General features: G+C 43.7%; 1 protein-coding gene across 1 annotated transcript in view; it reads right to left on the bottom strand.

Annotated features, from left to right (window-relative positions):
* Positions 1–2,359: 2,359 nt before the first annotated feature.
* The window catches only part of LOC143962561 (uncharacterized), a 65,665-nt gene continuing 44,764 nt past the window's right edge, over positions 2,360–23,260 (bottom strand). Inside the window, exons 3-4 of the mRNA XM_077471827.1 lie at positions 13,441–13,572; positions 2,360–3,034 (exon numbers count right to left, since the gene is read on the bottom strand). Of these exons, the coding sequence (XP_077327953.1) occupies positions 2,942–3,034; positions 13,441–13,572 (225 nt within the window). The 3' untranslated portion in view covers positions 2,360–2,941. The remainder of the gene's footprint in view (positions 3,035–13,440; positions 13,573–23,260) is intronic.

The raw sequence follows: 23,260 nt of genomic DNA on the forward strand, positions 1-23,260 counted from the left end.
TGCGCAATGAGCGATGTTTTTCTTTATCTATTTCTATGAATGTTGAGCCATGTCTAGCGGTTTCTGAACTTGCCCTAAAGCTGTGAGGAATTTTGTATCATCAAGCTGGCCAGGAATTGCTCTTTGAGCCGTTGTTACTACATATGCATTACCCATGCACTGACAGTAAGGGTCAGTATAATTGGGTGAAGGTGATGGGACCCTATTTCCTCTCTTCTCTCTAACATGGCGGATGGTGATCTGTTCCTGATTGGTGGAATTTTTAATCCACAGATGGTACAAACATAACACAGTGACTTTAAAGCGGGAGTCCGCGTTTTTTTTTAGAAGCCAGCAGCTACAAATACTGCAGCTGCTGACTTTTAAAATAGTGACACTTACCCGCCCAGCGCACCCGCGATGTCGGCACCCGAAGCCGATCTCTCGATCGTCTCTCGGGTGCTGCCGCCGCCATCTTGGGTATGGGAATCAGGAAGTGGAGCCTTTCGGCGAGTCGCGCTGCACAATAAAGATGGTCCCCGCTGTCTCTGGGATCCGTGTGTTTCCCAGCAGGCAGCGGGGGACTTTTGGAAAGGGGCGTAGATTCTGCGGAAAGGGGCGTACCTTCTGCAGAATCTACGCCGGAAGTGGGTGCAGATACCTGTACTGTACAGGTACCTGCACCCCCCTCCTCCCTGAAAGGTGCCAATTGTGGCGCCGGAGGGGGGGAGGATTCCAATGAGCGGAAGGTCCACTTTAGGGTGGACCTCCGCTTTAAGTGATAGTGTATCGGAATAGCAATCAGTGAGTGGTTGTCTAAATGGCTTTATACACATGGGGCACAGCATAGGTCACTCTTTGTCTGTTGACATCCATTAAGGTCCGCTAGCATTTTTAAAAATGTAACAAAAATAGAGCTTTCTTCCATTTCAAAAAGGGATTTTAACAAAGGTTGATGTCAGCGGATGTCAACATATGATCACCCGTTGACATCTGCTTGCCCATAGGAATACATAAGCGTCTGTTTTTCACCCGTCAATGGATGGAGGAAAAAAATGGAAAGCCCATGTGAAAGGACCCTAAGCCCAGATTCACACTGAGCTGTGGGAACGAAGCCGTGTGAGTTCAGCTGAACTTGCATGATTTCACTCCCACATGTACGTCCCGATTTCAAACGCGATTTCAGAGACATCTGTGCAGGTTTCCAATGTGTATTCCATTCATAGCGCACCCCTCCACCGGGCGCTCCATACATAGTGCACTCCTCCACTGTGCACCCCATGCATAGCGCACTCCTCCGCCGCGCATCTCCATGCATAGTGCATCCCTCCCCCATGCACTCCATACACAGCGCACCCCTCCACTGTGCACTCTACACATAGCGCAGCGCAACCCTCCACAGTGCAATCCATACATAACACACCCCTCAGTCCTGCACTCCATACAAAGCACACCCCTCAATATTGAACTCTGTACATAGCAAACCCTTCAACTATCAACTCTGTACGTAGTTGACCCCTCAACCCTGCTCTCTGTACATAGCGCACTCTTAAACTCTGTACTTAGCACACCCCTCAACCCTACACTCTGTGTGTATTACACCCTTGAACTCTGTATGTAGCACACCCCTCAACCCCGCACTCTGTATGTATTACACCCTTCAATCATGTGCTCTGTACGTAGCTCACCTCTCAATCCTGCACTCTACATAGTGCACCCCTCAGTCCTGGATTCCGTACATAGCACACCACTCAACCTTGCACTCCATACAAAGTACACCCCTCAATCCTGCACGCTGTATGCAGCTCACCCCTCAACACTGCTCTACTGCAGGTGGCATGTCTAGTCATTTATTTCTGGGAGACCATCCAGGGATACTACTCACATTGGACTCTGTTCCTACCTAAATTCAGTTAACCTTCATAGATGTGTGTACTCTGCTCTGCTCATTGCTAATAGCAAATTCTAGGAGTTTTCTGTCTATTGGTGCATCCCCTCACCTCCCCAGTCCATGGTGTGCAGGCAGTGGGGAAATTATTTGCTGTAACCTTCAGCAACCAATCAGTGAGCTGTATTGATGTGCTATAACCTCTAGAAAACAATACGTGGTAATGATGTACAGTAACCTCTAGGAACCAATCAGTAAGCGATAATACTGTGCCGTAACCTCTGGCAACCAATGAGTGAGCAGTAAGCATGTAACGTCTAGCAAGAAACCAATCAGAGATGAGCTGCAACATATTGCACTGTTATTCTCAAGTTTAGTATACTTTGAGCAGAGTGCCATTTAAATTTCATTGTGCACATTTAGCAGCATTCTCTTACAACAGTAGAGTAAAAAAAGAAACTTTATTTTTTCAGTGTATCACTAATAATAAATTATTATTAAATATTACATACAAGTCATGAATGCATTTTTAAATAACCCCATTATAACTACATGTTATTTTACACAGGTAATGGAGTTAACCTGACAGTATACAGGCAGTCCCCGGGTTACAAACAAAATAGGGTCTGTAGGTTTGTTCTTAAGTTGAATCTGTTTGTAAGTTGGGACAGGTACAATTGTTGAGTGTAGCTCCAAACCAAAAATATATTTTTAAGCTTTTTGGATAATATATGGAAGGGTTATCACTTCTGCAAAGTTTGTTTTGCTGTCTGTGCCCTTGTTCAGAAGATTTCACCTCACTTTCTGTCAATTGGAATTAGAAAATTTGGAGTTGTTGTAGAAACAAGCCTTGATGATGAAGCATCAGTGGAGGTAAATTTTTTCCATAATAAGTCTTACAGGAGTGAATTTCCTTTCCTAGGGGTAGATTTCCTCTCACGTCCTGTTGTTTCCCTCCGTTTGTAAGTAGGAGTCGTTTGTAAGTTGAATGTTTGTAACGAGGGGACTGCATGTATTCGGGAGGCTGTTTTAAAGTGGTTGCAGTGTAAAATAAATGTCACATAACTATGAACACTAATGGTGTAATTTTAATTTTTGAAAATAATATAAAAGATCTTCAATAGCTCTCTCAGCATTGTATGTTGTTTTTGATGTTTCACATATGGGCTGAAAATAAAGAGTAAAATAAATTAGTTTTCGGCCAGAAATTTGCAAAGCATTTTCTATCATAATTTTAAATCAATTCACATACTATATTTATTAGCCTATAGATCAGGGTTTCTCAACCTTTTTTACCTTGAAGGAACCCTTGACAAAAAGTTTGGGAAACCCTGAAATAATGTTCAAATCTACAGCTCATGGAGCATTGGTATGATAAGCCAACTGTTGATATAACAACTATAATTTTTAGAAATAACATTGAATAATGAAATCAATATTAAAACATACCAATTTAATGTGAAACTTGTTCTTCCTTTTTTTTTTGCTAAACTCAGTTCAGCTTCAGATAAACAGTGTACAGGGGGGCAGCAGGGCTGAGTACAGGGGGGCAGCAGGGCTGAGTACAGGGGGTCAGGAGGGCACTGTGCAAAAGGGCAGGAGGGCACACTACATGGGGGAAGCAGGGCGCATTACATAGGGGACAGCAGGCACATTACTTAGGGGGCAGCAGGGCACATCACATGGAAGCAGAGCACATTTCAGGGGTGAGGGGCACATCACATTGGAACAGAGCACATTATAGGGCATACAGCAGAACACACTACATGGGAGCTGGGCACGTTATATGATAACAGGGAACATTACATGGGAGAAGGACAATTTACATAGGAGCAGGGCACATTACATGAGGGGGCACTGTGCAAAAGGGCAGGAGGGCACACTACATGGGGGGAGCAGGGCACATTACATAGGGGACAGCAGGCACATTACTTAGGGGGCAGCAGGGCACATCACATGGAAGCAGAGCACATTTCAGGGGTGCGGGGCACATCACATTGGAACAAAGCACATTATAGGGCATACAGCAGAACATATTACATGGGAGCAGGGCACGTTATATGATAACAGGGAACATTACATGGGAGAAGGAAATTTACATAGGAGCAGGGCACATTACATGAGAGCGGGGCACAATGAATGGGTGAAGGGCACATTACATGGGAGCAGAACGCATTGCTTGGGAACAGGGCACATTATAGGGCACACATAAGGGCACATTACCTAGGACAGGGCACATTATGAGGCACACAGCAGGACACATTACTTGAGAGCAGGGCACATTATATGGGGTCATCTCATGCTTGACGCCACTTGTGTTGATCCATGGTGTGCTGGCAAATGTCTACTTTATATGGGGCGCAGAACACATTACATGACAGAAGACCACATTATATAGGAACAGGCCACATTACATGGGAACTGGGCACATTATATGGGAGTAGAGCACATCACATTGGGGCAGGACACATTACAATCGAGCAGGGCACATTACATAAAGGCACATTACACAGGAGCAGGGGAGTATTAAATAAGTGCAGGGCACATTGCGTGAGTGCAGGGCACATTACATTAGGAACAGAGCACATTATCTGGGAACAGGGCACAATATTACAAGAGGGCAGGGCACATTACATGATAAAGTGCATTTCCTAAAACTGATTGAGAAACAACCATTGAATTATATTGCTGCAGACAAATTAGACAAACAAGACAGACATAAAAACAAACATTCAACACTGAACAAGTCTGGACGTATTGCTTTAGTCCATTATCACTGCATGTTAATTAGCATTTAAATTTATTAAAGTGGGATCAAATATGTTCCCTATTATAATCAATCAATAAGTGGCTAATAATGGACTAATTATAAAAAAATGAGCAAGAAAAAAATCATCATATGTTCATTGTTATTAAAGCTTAGCTAATGAGGCCAGCAAACAACAAGAACGATGTGATTGATCTTTGCTTGGTTCAACTAAATACATGCCACAGAGTGATACTAGCATTATGCTTAATACCTTGGCTGATTAAAAACAAATATCAATGAGCAATTGCTAATGTGATCAATGTTATTTTGAGTGTCTTTGGAGTGAATTGAAAAAGGATTGGACTATCTGGATGATTTGAAAGCCTGCCATTGACAGTGCAGCCTAAACAGAATTTTCCTGTGGTGTTGCTTTTTCCATTCCTTCTCCCTTTTTCTACCAGCACAATCCAAAGGATAAATATAGTACTTGTTGTTTGCCGGCCTCGTTAGCTAAGCTTTACCAACAATGAACATATGATGATTTTTTTCTTTCTCATTTTTTTATTAATGATAAGCTTACTGTCAATTTTATCTCTCTTATCTTCCCTCCCCACTCCACATTTGAATTAGTCCATTATTAGCCACTTATTTATTAATTATAATAGGGAACACATCTGATCCCACTTTAATAAATTGAAATGCTAATTAACATGCATTGATAATGGACTTAAGCAATACGTCCAGACTTATTCAGTGTTGAATGTTTGATTTATGTCTGTCTTGTTTGTCTAATTTGTCTGCAGCAATATAATTCAATGGTTGATTGATTCTCAATCAGTTTTAGGAACTGCACTTTTAAATAGTATCTTTTTTGATACAATAACTTAATTGTTATAAAAATAAAGTTTTGCAGTTTGATCTCAGTTTGATCAATAATCTGTTGCAAATAGTAACCCCTTTCTAGCCTGTCTATCGGGCTAATCTCTTTTTCTTTCCATATGCCATATGGTTACTGCAACAACACCTTAAATGGTGAATGATCTATCACTGGTCATTTCATGTATTTGACCGCGAATTAGTGGGTAACTTGCACTTTTTCCCCTACCCCATTTCCCTGTTCTTTTGATGCACATTACATCATAACAGGGAACAATACATGGGAGAAGAACAAATTAAATGGGAGCAGGGCACATTACATGGGAACAGGGCACATTACATGGGAGCAGAATGCATTGCTTAGGAACAGGGCACATTAAGAGGCACACACCAGGGCACATTATGGGGCACAAAGCTGGACACATTACATGGGAGCAGGGCATATTACATGGGAACGGGACACATTATATGGGAGTAGATTGGGGAAGGGCATGTTACATTACAGCAGGGCACATTTATGAAAGCAGGGCACATTACATAGGAACAAGGCACATTATCTGGGTGCAGAGTACATTACATGAGGTCAGGGCACATTACATGATAGCAGGGAACACTGCATGGGAGAAGGACACATTACACGGGAGCAGGGTACATTGAATGGGTGCAGGGCACATTACATGGGAACAGGGTACAATACATGGGAACAGGGCCCATTACATGGGAACAGAATGCATTGCTTAGGAACAGATCACATTATGGGGCAAACAGCAGGACACATTACATGGGAGCAGGGCACACTACATGGGAGTGGGCATATTATATGGTGGTAGGACACCTTACATGAGAGAAGGGCACGTTACATGGGAGCAGGCCACATTACATGGGAACCATGCACATTATATGGGAGTAGAGCACATCACATTGGGACAGGGCACATTACATCAGAGCAAAGCACATTACATGGGAGCAGGGCAAATTACATGGGAGCAGGGCACATTAAGAGGGAGCAGGGCACATTAAGAGGGAGCAGGGCATATTACATGGGAGCAAGGCACCTTACATAGGAACAGGCCATTACATGGGAACCGGGCACATTATATGGGAGTCGAGCACATCACATTGTGGCAGGGCACATTACATCAGAGCAGAGCACATTACATGGGAGCAGGGCACATTTTCGAGGGAACAGGGCACATTACATGGAAGCAAGGCACGTTACATGGATTCAGAAAGTTTTGGGGCACACAGCAGGGCACATTACAGTAGCAGCAGATTCCTTCATATACAGAGCGACTCAGGAAAGTGGCTGATCAGTTTTCTTGTGGTGAGCTGTTCCCTGCCAGTCCCCCCCCCTCCTGCCCATTCCAGGTGATGTCACATTCAAGCACCTGGGATGGGCAGGAGGCAAGGAGGGGCCGATGAGAACAGTGTTCTACAACCAGCACCATCACAGCAGCTTCCCTGTGCAGCTCTGTATGTTTTGGCAGTTGCAATCTACCTGTCAGCTGCCTAAAATTGACAGATAGATTGTGGCGGAACCTATGGGATCTCCGCGGTACTCTGGTTGAGAAATCCTGATATTGACACACGATAAATATATATATATACACACACACATACACAATATATACAAAAGATTACATAAAGAGATAGAAGCACTACTATACTATTTCTGTTTGTGAACTTATTGTGTTGTCATTTTTACTTTTGTAGGTCTCTAAAAAAAAAGAGGTACTATACTTACAACCTGTAAAGCAGGTTGTACTACTCTGGCCACCAGTGTTATTGGGGGTACTACACTATCATATTTGTCACTGTTATTATCATTGCCTTTGTATTGTAACTATTGCACACATGTTGCCTGCATATTTTAATGACTATCCATTTGTTGGCTGTGTATTGCAATAGTTTCCTGTTTGTCACATGTGTATTGTTGTATTGTAAGTGATTTCCCATTTTAATTCCATGTAGTCTGGATTACTATTTATTGCCTAAAAATTGCCAAGTCACTGCTGTTTAGAGCAACGTGAAAACAAACAGGTAGGCGCTTAGTTGAATACTTTGGAAACAATTACTTGTAGAACCCAAAAGATCATGTACTCTAACTATATGGATTCTAATTAATATCTTTTCCAAGATCAGACAATTCCAGATCAAAGTGCTATGGTCCATGAGGTCAGGAAGAGTCGGACACGGCTAAATGACTGAACAACAACAACAACAACAGAGATACCAGAGAGCATACCATAGCGTAGTAAGTTTTATTAAAAGCTGTTTCTAACAATAAAGAGGCATTCAAGTACTACTCACGTGTTGCGGGTGCCTGTTAAGCACCAACGCAATCAGCTCAGCTACAGTGCTAAGCTGTTTGCAGCCGCTGAACTGACTTGTGTTCTAAGCTTAGAGGAGTAGGATGGATACCAGACTGGATATGATGTCAACGGCTAAGCCTCAATGCATTTTACATGCTACCTGAGGATGCGTAGTACACATTTCCCCTGGGCTGTGGAAAGAACACCTGTTCACTGGATAAGAGGAAGTTTGTGTTTTCACCTACTGTATATTGGCATGTGGTGTACTAGGGGAACTTCATGCCATTTCTTTTAAATTTTGGTGCTGGGTTCCCCTTAAAAACCATACCAGATCTGAAGGGCCTAGTATGGAATTTGGGGGGACCCCCACACTATTTTATTTTAAAATTTTGGTTCCGGGTTCCCCCTAATATTCATACCAGACCTGAAGGGCCTGGTATGGAATTTGGGGGGACCCCCATGCAATTTTTTTTTTAATTTTGGTTCGGGGGTTCCCCTTAATATTCATACCAAACCCAAATGGTCTGGAAGAGGACTGTGGGGGAATCCCATGCCATTTTTTTCGATGACTTATGTGTATTGCCGGGACTTATGTGTATTGCCGGGACCGGGACCGACAAATTTATTATAGCTGTGAGTACTTTTAAATGACTTTTTTTCCTTTAGAAATGTAATTTTGTGCAGGGACTGTTGTAAACACGGGAAACATGCAATACTTTATAGGCATGCTATAGACGCCCCCCAGGTATGAAATTTAAAGGAATATTTCACTTTTATTGTTTCACTTTAAGCAATATTAAAATCACTGCTCCTGGAAAAAACTGCCATTTTTAAAACTTTTTTTGCATTGATACATGTCCCCTGGGGAAGAAACCAGGTCCCCAAACACTTTTTATGACAATACCATACATATAATCCTTTAAAATTAGCACTTTTGATTTCTCCCATAGACTTTTAAAGGGTGTTCCGCAGCTTTCAAATTTGTCGAACACCCCAAATTGTTCGCTATTCGGCAAACAGGCACATCCCTACTAAATCCATGTTTTGTCGCAGCACAATTTTGTGAATGTTATATTGTCATGTTTATATATACAGAACTTTTAGATTTAAAACATCACTGGAGTTGATTTGCTAAAGCACGTTCAATTTGCAAAGTGAGTTTTTTCTTATATTAGTGAAGGAGGTAAAGCAAAGTTAAAATTCCTTTTACAAAGAATACCTAGTCACGTGCAAAAGGAAAATTTAGCATTTTATGACTGGATAGTTTAACCACTTCAACCCCGAACCAATTTTCAGCCTAAGGACCAGAGGTCTTTTTACAATTTCGCACTGCACTGCTTTAACTGGTAATTGCGCAGTCATGCAATGTTGTACCCAAATGAAATTTGCGTCCTTTTCTTCCCACAAATAGAGCTTTCTTTTGATGGTATTTGATTGCCTCTGCGATTTTTATTTTTTGCGATATAAATGGAAAAAGACCGAAAATTTTGAGAAAAAAATATATTTTCTAATTTTTGTTATAAGAAAAATTGAATAAACTCAATTTTAGTCATACATTTAGGGCAAAATTTATTCAGCCACATGTCTTTAGTAAAAAAAATGTCAATAAGCGTATATTCATTGGTTTGCGCAAAAGTTATAGCGTCTACAAACTAGAGTACATTTTCTGGAATTTACACAGCTTTTAATTTACGACTGCCTATCTAATTTCTTGAGGTGCTAAAATGGCAGGGCAGTACAACCCCCCCCCCCCCCCCAAAAGTTTACAAAAAGTTGTCACTAAATGATATATTGCTCACACATGCCATAGTTACATGTGGAATTGCACCCCAAAATATATTCTGCTGCTTTTCCTGAGTATGGGGATACCACATATGTGGGACTTTTTGGGAGTCTAGCCGCGTACGGCACCCCAAAAACCAATCACTGACTTCAGGATTTCTAAGGGTGCAAATTTTTGATTTCACTCCTTACTACCTATCACAGTTTCGAAGGCCATAAAATGCCAAAATAACACAAAACCCCCCCAAATGACCCCATTTTGGAAAGTAGACACTCCAAGGAAATTGCTGAGGGACATGTTGAGCCCATTGAATATTTCTTTTTTGTCCCAAGTGATTGAATAATGACACAAAAAAAAAAAGTTTACAAAAAGTTGTCACTAAATGATATATTGCTCACACATGCCATAGTTATATGTGGAATTGCACCCCAAAATATATTCTGCTGCTTCTCCTGAGTACGGGGATACCACATATGTGGGACTTTTTGGGAGTCTAGCAGCGTACGGCACCCCGAAAAACAATCACTGCCTTCGGGATTTCTAAGGGTGCATATTTTTGATTTCACTCCTCACTACCTATCACAGTTTCGAAGGCCATAAAATGCCAAAATAACACAAAACCCCCCCAAATTACCCCATTTTGGAAAGTAGACACCCCAAGCTATTTACTGAGAGGCATGTTGAGTCCATGAAATATTTTATATTTTGCCACAAGTTTTTTTTTTGCACAAAGTTGTCACTAAATGATATATTGCTCACACATGCTATGGGCATAAGTCAAATTACACCCCAAAATAAATTCTGCTGCTTCTCCCGAGTACGGGGATACCACATGTAGGGGACTTTTTGGGAGCCTAGCCACATACAGGCCCCCGAAAACCAAGCACTGCCTTCTGGATTTAAATATAAAACGCTACCAAAAAAAACTGTTAGCGATCGCAGGGATCAGGTCTGACTCTGCGATCGCTGCAGTTATGTGTTTAGTGTTTTGTAAGTAACAGTGATCGATCGATACTGCACTTGGGTGGGCTGAGCGGAGGGGCAAAACGCAGGTGCTAGCAGGTATCTGGGCTGATCCTGCTAACAATGCGTTTTTTTGGAACCCTAAACTGCTGGGGACGCTAGTATAGATCTGATCAGATCAGATATTGATCTGTTCAGATTCTATACCACTATGGGAGGTTTATGCTTTGCGCGTGGGTGTTAGCGTTACTGGCACTAACCTAGCGCTGCCTGGGGCGACGCAGACCCTGACCCTAAAACCTAATTGATATCACCCGCCGGGTGATCAGGGGGTTAAACCTTTATTGGGTAATAAATGGTGGGTGCCCTGATGCTATAAAAAGCAAACTAACCAGAGTCACCCGTAACACTTATACGGTGATCACTGGTGAAAGGGTTAACTAGGGGCAATCAGGGGGTTTCAATTTTTATTAGGTAGTATATGGGGGTCCCTGGCGCTATATAAAAACCTGACGGGGAACCTAAATAACTAACTGGCTAACCAGCGTCACCAGTGGCACTTATACGGTGATCGCTGGTGAAAGGGTTAACTAGGGGCAATCAGGGAGTTAAAACCATTATTGGGTTGTATATGGGGGTACCTAGCGCTATAAAAACCTGGCGTGAACCTAAAAAAATAACTAGCTACCTAGCGGCATTAGTGACACTAATGCAGCGATCAGAAAAATGATCTCTTGGTGACACTGGCAAAAGGGGGTGAAAGGGTTAACTAGGGGCAATCAGCAGGTTAAAACCATTATTGGGTAGTATATCGGGGGGACCTAGCGCTATAAAAACCTGGCGGTGAACCTAAAAAAATAACTAGCTACTTAGCGGCACTAGTGACACTAATGCAGGTGATCAGAAAAATGATTGCTTAGTGACACTGGCAAAAGGGGGTGAAAGGGTTAACTAGGGGCAATCAGGGGGTTAAAACCGTTATTGGGTAGTATATCGGGGTACCTAGCGCTATAAAAACCTGACGGTGAACCTAAAAAAATAACTAGCTACTTAGCGTCACCAGTGACACTAATGCAGCGATCAGAAAAACGATTGCTTAGTGACACTGGCAAAAGGGGGTGAAAGGGTTAACTAGGGGCAATCAGGGGGTTAAAACCATTATTGGGTAGTATATTGGGGTACCTAGCGCTATAAAAACCTGGCGGTGAACCTAAAAAAATAACTAGCTACTTAGCGGCACCAGTGACACTAATGCAGCGATCAGAAAAACGATCGCTTAGTGACACTGGCAAAAGGGGGTGAAAGGGTTAACTCTAGGGGAAATCAGGGGGTTAAACCTTTATTGGGGGGGTAGGGGGCTACCCTAGACCTAACACTAACTGCCCTGACAGTTTTTACTGTCACAACTGACACTAAATGCAGTGATCAGAAAATAAATGATCACTGTAATCAGTGACACTGTGACTGGGAGGGGGAGGGGGGGCGGGGGGCGATCGGGGTAGGTGATCGGGAGGGGTTTGTGTGCCTATGTGTGCCTACATGTTAGTGTAGTGTTGGTGCACACTCACTTTCTGTCTTCTCCTCGTAGTCCGGTCAAAAAGACCGCCCCGAGGAGAATGACATCACTTCCTCCTTGCCTGTGTTTACTATACACAGCGGGGGAAGCTTCTCAATCGCCGGAGCGATCGAGAGGGGATGGCCAGAAACCAACGCCCATCCCCTCATCCCGGATCACTCCTGCAGCAAAACGGACCGCCGTATCCAGCGGGAGGGGGTCTGATCGGACCCCCCACCCGCTGAAAGGCGAGCACGTACATGTACATGCTTGTGCCTGTCGGTGCCATTGCACCGACGTACATTGCCATGCGGCGGTCCTTAAGTGGTTAAGGAGGAACTCAAGCTTAGAAGGGAGCTATACAGCTTGAGAAGCTGCATAACATGCAGATTCCTACTGTGAAGCACTCTGTCCCATTTTGCTGCTCACCTTATCTTCCAAAATAGAGCATTTACAGGGGGACACCGCTGAGCTTGTTTTTCGGTCCACCGGTCCAACTTTGCCACCTCACTCCCAGTGACCCCAGCTGTGGGGCACCAGCCACTAGGGAGTGAGTAAGAGCACTGACCCCCTCGCTACCAGAGGAACCCTCACCCATGGCACTACTCTCCAATGCCTGGCAGCTATTACATCCCCACCAGTTCATGGTTACCTGTAGCAACTACACACTTCCCAACAACTCCCTTGCTGAGATAACCCTTCAAGATGGTCTTCCATTCCTCCATCTTAACCCCCGTATGTGCTTACAGGCTCTGTTCTTCTAGACACACCATGTACCTCCATGCCCCTCTTTTGTAATACCTTCAGATCAGGCATGAAACAGTTGATTAGGCTTTACTGGAGATCTTAGCCATACAGTCCAACAGTGCGGTACTCTTCCTTTCTAACCACCTAGATCAAGGCTGCCAGGTGAATACCTTTCTCCTAGGTGAGAGTCCACATATGGAAGAGTCCTGGCTCAGGCAGACTTTCCTAGCATGCACTCCAGATATTCCTGGTGTATACATCCTCTAACTTCGTCTCTCAACTCCTTCCCATGCAGGCCACGGCAGAAAGCCGTCTAGCGCCTTCCCCTTTTTATTGACAACAAAGGGTGGAGTCCAGAACCTAGAATTGCCGGGAAAATGCCAAGCCTATCTTAAGTCAGTGAAAGAAAATCTGCAATGGTAAAACAGACAGAAATAAAAAACAAATACACTCTAAGCTTCCCCTTTTCTACAGTTGTTTTTAACAGTTCCTTTCACTTCCTATTTGGTAAAACCAAGAAAAGCTGTTTTGGCTGGACACACAATTTAAGTGATCAATGATTTGCTTTTGACTTTAATTTATACTTACCGACTTTGCAACACTATCTAATGACGTAATTAATGTATCCAGGATGTCCCTTATATTCTGATAGCCATTACATAACTTCATTTTTGAGAAAGTATGGCTTGCTCTGCATGACATTTTTTCAATTGAACAGTTCTGTTTGGATAAAAAAAGAAAACATCACATTTCTATTAATTTCAACATTTAGAAAGCAAATGATAAGATCAGATATCTATATAACAGGGGTCAGAAACCAGTAGATCGCAGCCAGATGACTGGTAAATCGCAGTTTGGGCTTGCTGATCTGCCATCCCAGAGCATCTGACAGAGTGTAATGCAGAGCGACTACTTGTGAAGTTGAAGGTGTAGTAGGGAGTAGGTATGGGCGAACGGTTTGGCCTGAACTTATGCTCGGGCCGAACTTTCGTTGTTCGGTTGTTCGGCTGTTCGGCAAACATCCGAACAAATAGGTCGTTCAACCGTTTGTTCGGTCCCCTGAACCAACCAAAATGCATTGCGGCACTAAACAGTGAATTGCAAGCCCTGATTGACTGAAGCCATGAAAGCTTTAGCCAATGAAGGCACAGAGCACTGTCAGAGTCATGATTGGACACTGTCATCATGACTTTATCCAATCATGGCTCATTTACCACCCCACAGTATAAAAGTATTCTTCAATGGCAGCCATTTTCAGTGTGATTTTGGCGTGGAGAGAGATAGAACAGGGCTCTGTAGTGTTCAGTACTATTAGTTAGTTAGTGTGCTATACTGTGCCATTTTGCTTCAATTGTCAGTGTAGAATATTAGTTTAGTGTCAGTTTAACCACTTGCAGACCACCACACGCCGATGTCCCCGTGTTCGGCCGGTGGTCGGCTACAAGATTAAAGTGGTCTCTGCGGTGGATTCACCACGAGATCACTTTTAACGGTGGCGGGAGATGGCTCCCACCAAGATCCGCTGCCCTCCGCCACTTACCGGCAGCGGCGGAGGCAAGCACGTCTGTCTCCTTGCTAGGTATGGAGATGAGTGAGGGGAAGATGTCCACCCATCTCCATACCATAGCAGTGCGGAAGCAACGTCAAAACATCACTTCCACCCGTACTTCTTAAAGGCACATTTTTTGGATGTAATTTTTTTTAAATTAAATTTTTTATTTTTTTTTGCATTTAAATACATGAGATCTGAGGTATCTTTGACCCCAGATCTCATATTTAAGAGGTCCTGTCATGCTTTTTTCTATTACAAGGGATGTTTACATTCCTTGTAATAAGAATAAAAGTGACACAATTTTTTTTTTTAAACAGTTATGTGTGCGTTACTGACAGTTTAACCCCATATAGTTCTGCATGCGTTACTGCCAGTTTAACACCATAAAGTTCTGTGTGCATTACTGCCAGTTTAACCCCATATACCTCTGTGTGCGTTACTGCCAGTTTAGCGCCATATAGTTCTGTGTGCGTTACTGCCAGTTTACCACCATACAGTTCTGTGTGCTTTACTGCCAGTTTGACGCCATATAGTTTTGTGTGTTATTGCCAGTTTAATGCCATTTACTTCTGTGTGCATTACTGCCAGTTTAATCGCAATTTACTTCTGTGTGCGTTACTGCCAGTTTAAACACCATATAGTTTTGTGTGCGTTACTGCCAGTTTAACCCCATATAGTTCTATGTGCATTACTGCCATTTTAACCCCATATAGTTCTGTGTGCGTTACTGCCAGTTTAATGCCATTTACTTATGTGTGCGTTACTGCCAGTTTAACGCCATATAGTTCTGTGTGCGTTACTGCCAGTTTAACGCCATATAGTTTTGTGTGTGTTAATGCCAGTTTAACGCCATATAGTTCTGTGCATCACTGTACATTTGGCGCATTATATTGCAGTATATTATAGTGTTTCCTGTGTAGTGCGAGTACTCAAATTACAGTGCACTTTACATTGATTAAAGTGCATTTACGTACAGATTTCAACTTCTTTTTTTACATTAACTTATAAGCACCGACCCCCTCCCTCCCAGTAATGTCTGGGAAGACAATAAGGAGAGGCAGATGTTCCTTTTGCACTGTAAGGGGGCCAGCAACAAATGTGTCCACAGGCAAAGGTGGACGTGGTGGTCAGTGCTCAGGCAGGGTATAATTTCCACTGTTTAGTGAGCTTGCCTGTGCTATCCAGCCACAGCATATAGAGGAGGTGGTGTACTGGCTTACTAAACCCTCCTCAACCTCCTCATCCTCTGTCATGCAAGCAGAGATAAGTGTGCAGTCCCCTGCAGTTGCCAGAGTGGATAAACCTGCCTCCTTGTCCACATCTATTCCTGCCATAGCCCCAGTATCAGCCATTGAGGAGTCACCTCCTCATCCTCAGTCAGCTGAGTTATTTGACCACAGCGTCAGCCACTTGCTCCTTGATGATGCCCAGCCATTACTGGATTCAGATGTTGGTTCTGAGGTTGAGTATGACAGGAACATGAGCCTAGACAAGGGAGGAACACTGGTAGACAAATTGTTCCCCAAGCCACAGCGTATTGCCAAGTTGTCTCCAGTGGTAATGATGAAGTTGGAGGAAATAGAGATAATGATGATGATGAGGTCACTGATGCGACTTGGGTGGCAGATAGAGCAGAGGAGAGAACAAAAGGTGAGGTGGCACAACCCGAAGGAGGCGGACATCAAGAAAGAGTAGAGACCAGCCACCCTATTCCATTACATTCTGCAGCTGTTATCTCCCAGCCCACTCCCCAATGCTCAGCCGCCTGGTCCTTTTGCAGCAGATCGTAAATTGTGTCTATCTGTAAATTGTGTCTTAGGCACATCAAACTTGGAAAAAACACCAGCCATTTGGGTACCACCTGTTTAACAAGGCATTTAACATTCAATCACTCAGACCATTGGCAAGAGCACCTAAAAGGCACACAAAAGAGGCACAAATCTGTCAGTCCTCCTCCTGCTCTTCCTCCTTACCCACTTTAGCCTGCCCCTGGTTTACAGAGTCATTACCTCTCAGCAGCCTCCACTGACAGGGATGATGTTATAGTACAGGATGTCCCAGGTCCTAGCAACACATCTGCCAGCAGCACACCACCAGCTGTACACTGTAGCCAGCAAACGTCTCTGCCCCATCTGCTGCAGGGAAAAAAAAAATACAGTCCCTGCCACCCACATGCCCAGCGTCTAAATGCAAACTTGTCAAAGCTGTTGGCTCTCCTACTTCTGCCTTTCAGCCTGGTGGATTCTGCCCCCTTCACACAATGTGCTGTACCACAATGGCAGGTTTCCAGTCGCTGCTACTTTTCATGTCATTTCATCTGTCTCATCTCTCTCAAGGCCATTTCATCTCTCTAACATCACATGGAAGGGAATGTTCTAGCATTGTTGGGCAAGGCAATCAGCCGTAAAATCCATCTTACTGCTGACACGTGGTCCAGCAAGCATGGGCAGGGATGATCTATTTTGTTCACAGCACACTGGGTAATGCTGCTTGCAACTCAAAAGGATGTAGGACAGGGCTCAGTGCTGCAGCTTGTTGTGCCCCCACGTCTCCATACAGCTGGTGGTGATGATACCAGACCTTTGAGCTCTACCCCCTCTTCCTCCTCTTCCTTCTCCTCCGCCAACTCCATCCCCTCCTCTGCAGAATTGTCCTATGAACATCAGGTACCCCCCTAAGCGTTCAAAGGGCTATTCCATCAGTCAGGCTAAAAGGTGCCATGCAGTGTTTCAGCTAGTGTGTTTAGGGGACAGGAACCACACAGGAGCAGAGATTATTGCAGCTCTGCAGAGACAGGCCCAGAGGTGGTTCACATCACGCCAGCTGGAGCTAGGAATGGTGGTGTTTGATAATGGATCAAACCTCATGTTCGCCCTTAGACAGGGGAAGTTGAAACATGTGCCATGCCTGCACATGTCCTCAGTTTCGTGGTGCAGCATTTGCTAAATATGTACCCAGGGTTGAAAGATGTGCTAAAGCTGGCCAGAAGAGTCTGTAGCCATTTCAGGTGGTCATACACAGCCAGTGCTCAGTTGACTGAAATTCAGTGGGAATTCCACCTGCCTGTAAACCGCCTGATTTCTGACATGCCCACCAGGTGGAACTCGACTTTGGCAATGCTGCAGCAGCTATACATGCAGCGGAGGGCCGTCAACAAGTACCTCTGTCAGTATGGCACGACGACAGACTCAGGCCTTTGCTTTTTTCCCCCACGCCAATGGCTGATCATAAAGGATGTATGCACTGTATTGTAACCATTTGAGGAGGCCGCAAGGATTGCAAGCCGTGACAGTGCACACATCAGTGACACAATCCCTGTTGTGTTCCTTCTGGAACAGACTCTTCATGGTATTATGGACCAGGCACTGGAGGCAGAGCAGCAGGAGGAAGAGGACTTCCTTTCCTCTCAAGGCCCAGTTTATCCAGAGACCTATGTCACAGAAGACACAGGAGGAGAGAGGGGAGGAGGATGAGGAGGAGGATTCTGGCACTTTCATAAGGCTTCAAAGAAGAGGAAGACATGCGTCAATCTCTAAGCGATGGCTTTCCAACCCCAGGACCCTTGGGAGTAGTACGTGGGTGGGAGGAGGAAGTTTCAGATGCTGTCATCCTGAGTGACACCGAGGAGTCTGCTTCTCAAGCCTCTGCAAATTTGAGGCGCATTGGGCAACCTTATGCTTCAAAGCCTGCGAAAGGACCCAAGAATACATGGCATAAAGGAGAAGGATGATTACTAGTTGGCAACCCTCCTTGAGCACTGTTAAAAGGGGAAGGTCTCAGAACTCATCCCATCCCCACAGAGAGGGCAGGAGATAAAATCTCTTGAGGACACGTTAAAGAGGATTTTATTGAACATTTTTCCTGACTTCAGTAGGTTGCATTTTCGTTAAAAACTTAGTTTTGAGTGTTCTGTTGGTCAAGAGAGGAGTGTTGGAGAAGGTGTCTGCCTAAGTAAGGCATTTCTGAATTTTTTTTACTCCTCGCTGCCCAGGGCTGTCAGCTTCCACATCCCATAGGCAGCGTCTGCATCACATTGTGAACGATTACCTTGGGGCCAAAACAGAGATGAAGAGCTTTCCAGTTTATGATCCACTTACTTACTGGATCATGAGAATAGACCACTGGCCAGAACTTGCTCGGTATGCTATCGAGTTGTTGGGTTGCACTGCTTCAAGCTTGCTTTTAGAACGGACATTCAGCACTGCAGGAGGTTTCATTACTGATCATAGAATGCATCTGTCCACAGACTCCGTGAACTGTTTGACTTTTATAAAAATTAATCAGTCCTGGATTACCAGCTATGAGGCCCCTGATTCCGATGTCACTGATTAAGTCTTTTTGGGATGTAGAATCTCTGCAGGACTTTGAGGCTGCCTAGCTTTGAGGGTGTTCAATCATTTCATCTGGAAGAATGTTTTTGGTATAGGTTTCATGGGCACAATTAACACCAAAAGAGTAATTTTTCTGCACCTGTTTGACAGGTGTAAATTGTTGCAATTTTTTACAGCAAGGACCATTCTTGCTTTCATCAAGAGTACCTCTATAGGGTTATGGTGGGAAGGTGCCACTGACACCCAATGACCAATTTTCATGCACCCGTTACTTCTATCCAAAGTCAAAGTGACACCAGAATGTGTGTCACCCAAAAGTGCCAAAGGCTATACATTTACTTTGTGTGCAGCAAATGCCTTGGCAAACCCTCGATTATCGCCCTGAAAAAGTAACAGTGACATTGTTACTGTGCAGTAACCTGTACAGAGAGCAGAGCTGTGGGAGGGGCGCAGCAGGCCCCACCCAATACAGTCTGCCTGCAGAAAACGACAGGAGGGGTTGGATACAAGACTCAAGTGCTCAGTAAATGTAAAGTAACCATAACAAATAGTACCATGTATTAATGAATCTAAAAATCAATGATTAAATCATAGAACTGATCAGCAATTACCAGCACTTGAAGAGAGACCCTTGGGTAGCAGCTCATGGCCATTAACATGCTTCTTTCTGAGTTTGATGATATAAAATAAATTGTCAGGACCTCTCTTGCACTCTCTCTCTTGGCAGTGGCTCCACCTGCTACCTTTTCACACTAAATGCCAATTTCTAGGGAAGAGGGTTGAGGAAAGTCCCTGAAAACTTCTATAGCAACCGACATCTGACGTGCAAAAAAAAGCAGGTGTGGCCACAAATGAGAGAGTGTGCGAGGTCATGCTGGTATCACTTTTTTCATCAACGAACCCAAACAGAAGGAAACATAAATAATAAACGTGATATTATTATATATATGTATATATATATATATATATATATATATATATATAATTATATTTTCTTTTATTCCTTGCCTATATTTTAGTTTAAAGAGGAGCTCCACCCTACAGTGGAGCTTCTGCTCATTGGAACCCTCCCTTCCTCCGGTGCCACAATTGGCACCTTTCAGGGGGGAGGGGGGTGCAGGTACCTGTACAGTACAGGTATCTGCACCCACTTTCGGCATAGATATCCGCAGAATCTACGCCCCTTTCTGCAGAATCTACGACCCTTTCTGCAGGTCCCCTGCTGTCTGCTGGGAAACACACGGATCCCAGAGACAGCGGGGACCATTCTTATTGCGCATTGCGACTCGCGCATGCGCAGTAGGGAACTGGGAAATTAAGCCGCAAGGCTCCACTTCCTGATTCCCATAGCCAAGATGGCAGTGGCAGCACCCGGGAGACGATCGAGAGATCGGCTTCGGGTGCTGACATCGCGGGCGCGCTGGGCGGGTAAGTGTCCTTATTTTAAAAGTCAGCAGCTGCAGTATTTGTAGCTGCTGGCTTTTAAAAAAAACGGCGGAACTCCCGCTTTAAGCTGGTGCCATGACTACTGCCCCAGATTTGCTGTTTTAAGCCTTTCTCTTGCAAGTACTTGTGCATGTACACTGCCCTGTAGCCTAGGATGACAGGACACTCCTCTGCTCCTCCTTCCTTCCTCCTCCTTTCTCCAAGGTAACAGACTGGCTTGTGACTGCACTGTCTGATTGTAATGCTCTTCTATGAAAACTTAAAGCGTTTGTTAGCCCAAAAAACAAAACAAACAAAAAAAAAAAAACAGGTTTTGTTCCTTTAACCACTTAAGGACCGAGCCTCTTTTTCAGACTCTGTGTTTACATGTTTAAAACATTATTTTTTTTGCTAGCAAATTACTTAGAACCCCCAAACATTATATATTGTTTTTTTTCTAACACCCTAGAGCAGTGATGGCGAACCTTGGCACCCCAGATGTTTTGGAACTACATTTGTCATGATGCTCATGCACTCTGCAGTGTAGATGAGCATCATGGGAAATGTAGTTCCAAAACATCTGGGGTGCCAAGGTTCGCCATCACTGCCCTAGAGCATGGGTCTTCAAACTATGGCCCTCCAGTTGTTCAGGAACTACAATTCCCATCATGCCTAGTCATGTCTGTGAATGTCAGAGTTTTACAATGCCTCATGGGATGTGTAGTTTTGCAACAGCTGGAGGGCCGTAGTTTGAGGATCCCTGCCCTAGAGAATAAAATGGCGGTCATTGCAATACTTTTTTTTACATTGTATTGTCTTACAAGCGCACTTTTTTTGGGAAAAAAAATCACTTTTTTGAATAAAAAAGTAAGACAACAGTAAAATTAGCCCATTTTTTTTTACATTGTGAAAGATAATATTACGCCGAGTAAATTGATACCCAACATGTCACGCTTCAAAATTGTGTCCACTTGTGGAATGGCGTCAAACTTTTACCCTCAAAAATCTCCATAAACGACATTTTAAAAATTCTACAGGTTACATGTTTTGCGTTACAGAGGAGGTCTTGGGCTAGAATTATTGCTCTTGCTCTACCAATCGCGGAAATACCTCACATGTGCGGTTTGACTACTGTTTTCATATATGTGCTACTCACATATGCGTTCGCTTCTGCGAGTGAGCTCGTTGGGTGTTTTTACTTGATTTTATTTATTTTTACACTGTTTAAAAAAAAAATTGGATCACTTTTATTCCTATTACAAGGAGTGTAATTATCCCTTGTAATAGAAAAAAGCATGACAGGACCTCTTAAATATGAGATCTGGTGTCAAAAAGTCCACAGATCTCATATTTGGACTTAAATGCAATAAAAAATAAAATAAATAAAAAATTGTCATTTGAAAAAATGACATTGAAAAAACGTGCCTTTAAGAGGTATGGGCGGAAGGGATGTTTTGACATTGCTTCCGCCCTGCTATGGTATAGAGACGGGTGGGGGTCATCTTGGCCTCACTCATCTCCATACCACAGACAAGACAGGCCCCGATCGCCTCCGCCGCTACCGATGGCTCTGGTAAGTGGCGGAGGGTGTGGGAGGACGGTGGGAGGGGGGGGTGGCACCTCTCTTGCTGCCGATAACGGTGATCTTGCGGCAGAGACCACCATTATCGTACACACGACCGGAGTCTGAAGAGATGGATATCTCGGTTGTGGCAGCAGCTGCTGCTGTTACCGAGATATCCCTCTTCAAAAAATGGACGCACATCAGCGTGCGCAGGTCGTAAAGTGGTTAAAGCATGTTATACAGCACAGTGCTTGTGCTGTGTAATTTGGAGCCCTGTAACACCTGTAATACCTGGCGGATCCTGCCTGGCTATGCCCTCCCCCCCGTAAACTGACCACTATAAACACCATGCTCTGTTTACTAGCCTTCCATCATTGCAGCCCTGCTCTTCTGTGTCTGTGTCTCCTCTGTCCTCCTCCCCCCTCTCCTCTCTGCCTGTCTGCGTGTCAGCGCCTGCCCCCATCTATCTCCTGCTGCTCTCATATTTCATATAAAATCATCCCATCCGTAGTATACCAATAAATGTCCCTGTGCCTGTATTATGTTATAAATATGCTTATCTGCATCCATATCAGCACAGCTCCCAATGATCAGCTGATGCGCGCCTCTCTCTCTCTCCTCTCCTCTCCTCCCCAGCTGACGTCAGCGGGAGTGCTCAGCCCCGCCCACTGGAACTGGCTGTGAGCTGGAAAGTGAAGAGAACCGAAGAGTCAGCTGAGCACCAGGAGCCACACTGCTATAGATACAAATAAGCATATTTTTTTACATCACACAGGCGCAGGGACATTTATTGGTATATTATAGCGTGGATGGGATGACTTTAAATAAGTGGGTTAACAACCAATTTAGGGTTCAGGGAAGCAACAACGAGAAAGCAGGAGCAACAAGAATTAGAATTTGTAAACTATAAGAGCTGGGATAAGAACTTTAAAAGTGTTAACATTTTTTATTTTATTGTTGTCAGTGTGTAAATTAAAATACGCTGAGGGTTTAATACTACTTTAAAGATCCCCTTCCATTTCTCCACAGACATAAAGATATTGATTTACTATAGGTGTAGCTTTGTTCATTTTGAATACCTAATCATGTGCAGATTAAATTACTGTAAAAAACATACATTTGCATTACACATGATTGGATACACAATTACAATTTATTGAGTAAAGATCCTCAATTCTTTTAGAAAATCAGCATAATAATGGTTAAGTTACTGAAAGAAATTAAGTTACGCTTACTTTGTGAATGAAGTTGCACTTTGCTTGGGAATTTTCCCCAGAGCTTAATGAGTTGAAACTCTGCTGACTTTTATCATCCAAAGATGTACCAGCAAAAATGTTAGTTTTTAAAGTTTCCTTGCATGTGGTTTAGTATTCTTTGCAAAGGGAAATTTCACTACATGTGGGCAAAATTCCCTCACAAAGTGCAACTTCACTTGCTTCTCTGGCTCCCTCTGTTTCCTGCTCAGTGGAGAGTGAGTAAGAGTACTGTAATTCCGCGTACACACTACCGGTTTTCCCATCGGAATAAACTCTGAAG

Source organism: Lithobates pipiens, unplaced genomic scaffold (genome assembly GCF_037356315.1).
Source record: "Lithobates pipiens isolate NorthernLeopardFrog02 unplaced genomic scaffold, aLitPip1_a1.2 Scaffold_8, whole genome shotgun sequence".
NCBI classification, from domain to species: domain Eukaryota; kingdom Metazoa; phylum Chordata; class Amphibia; order Anura; family Ranidae; genus Lithobates; species Lithobates pipiens.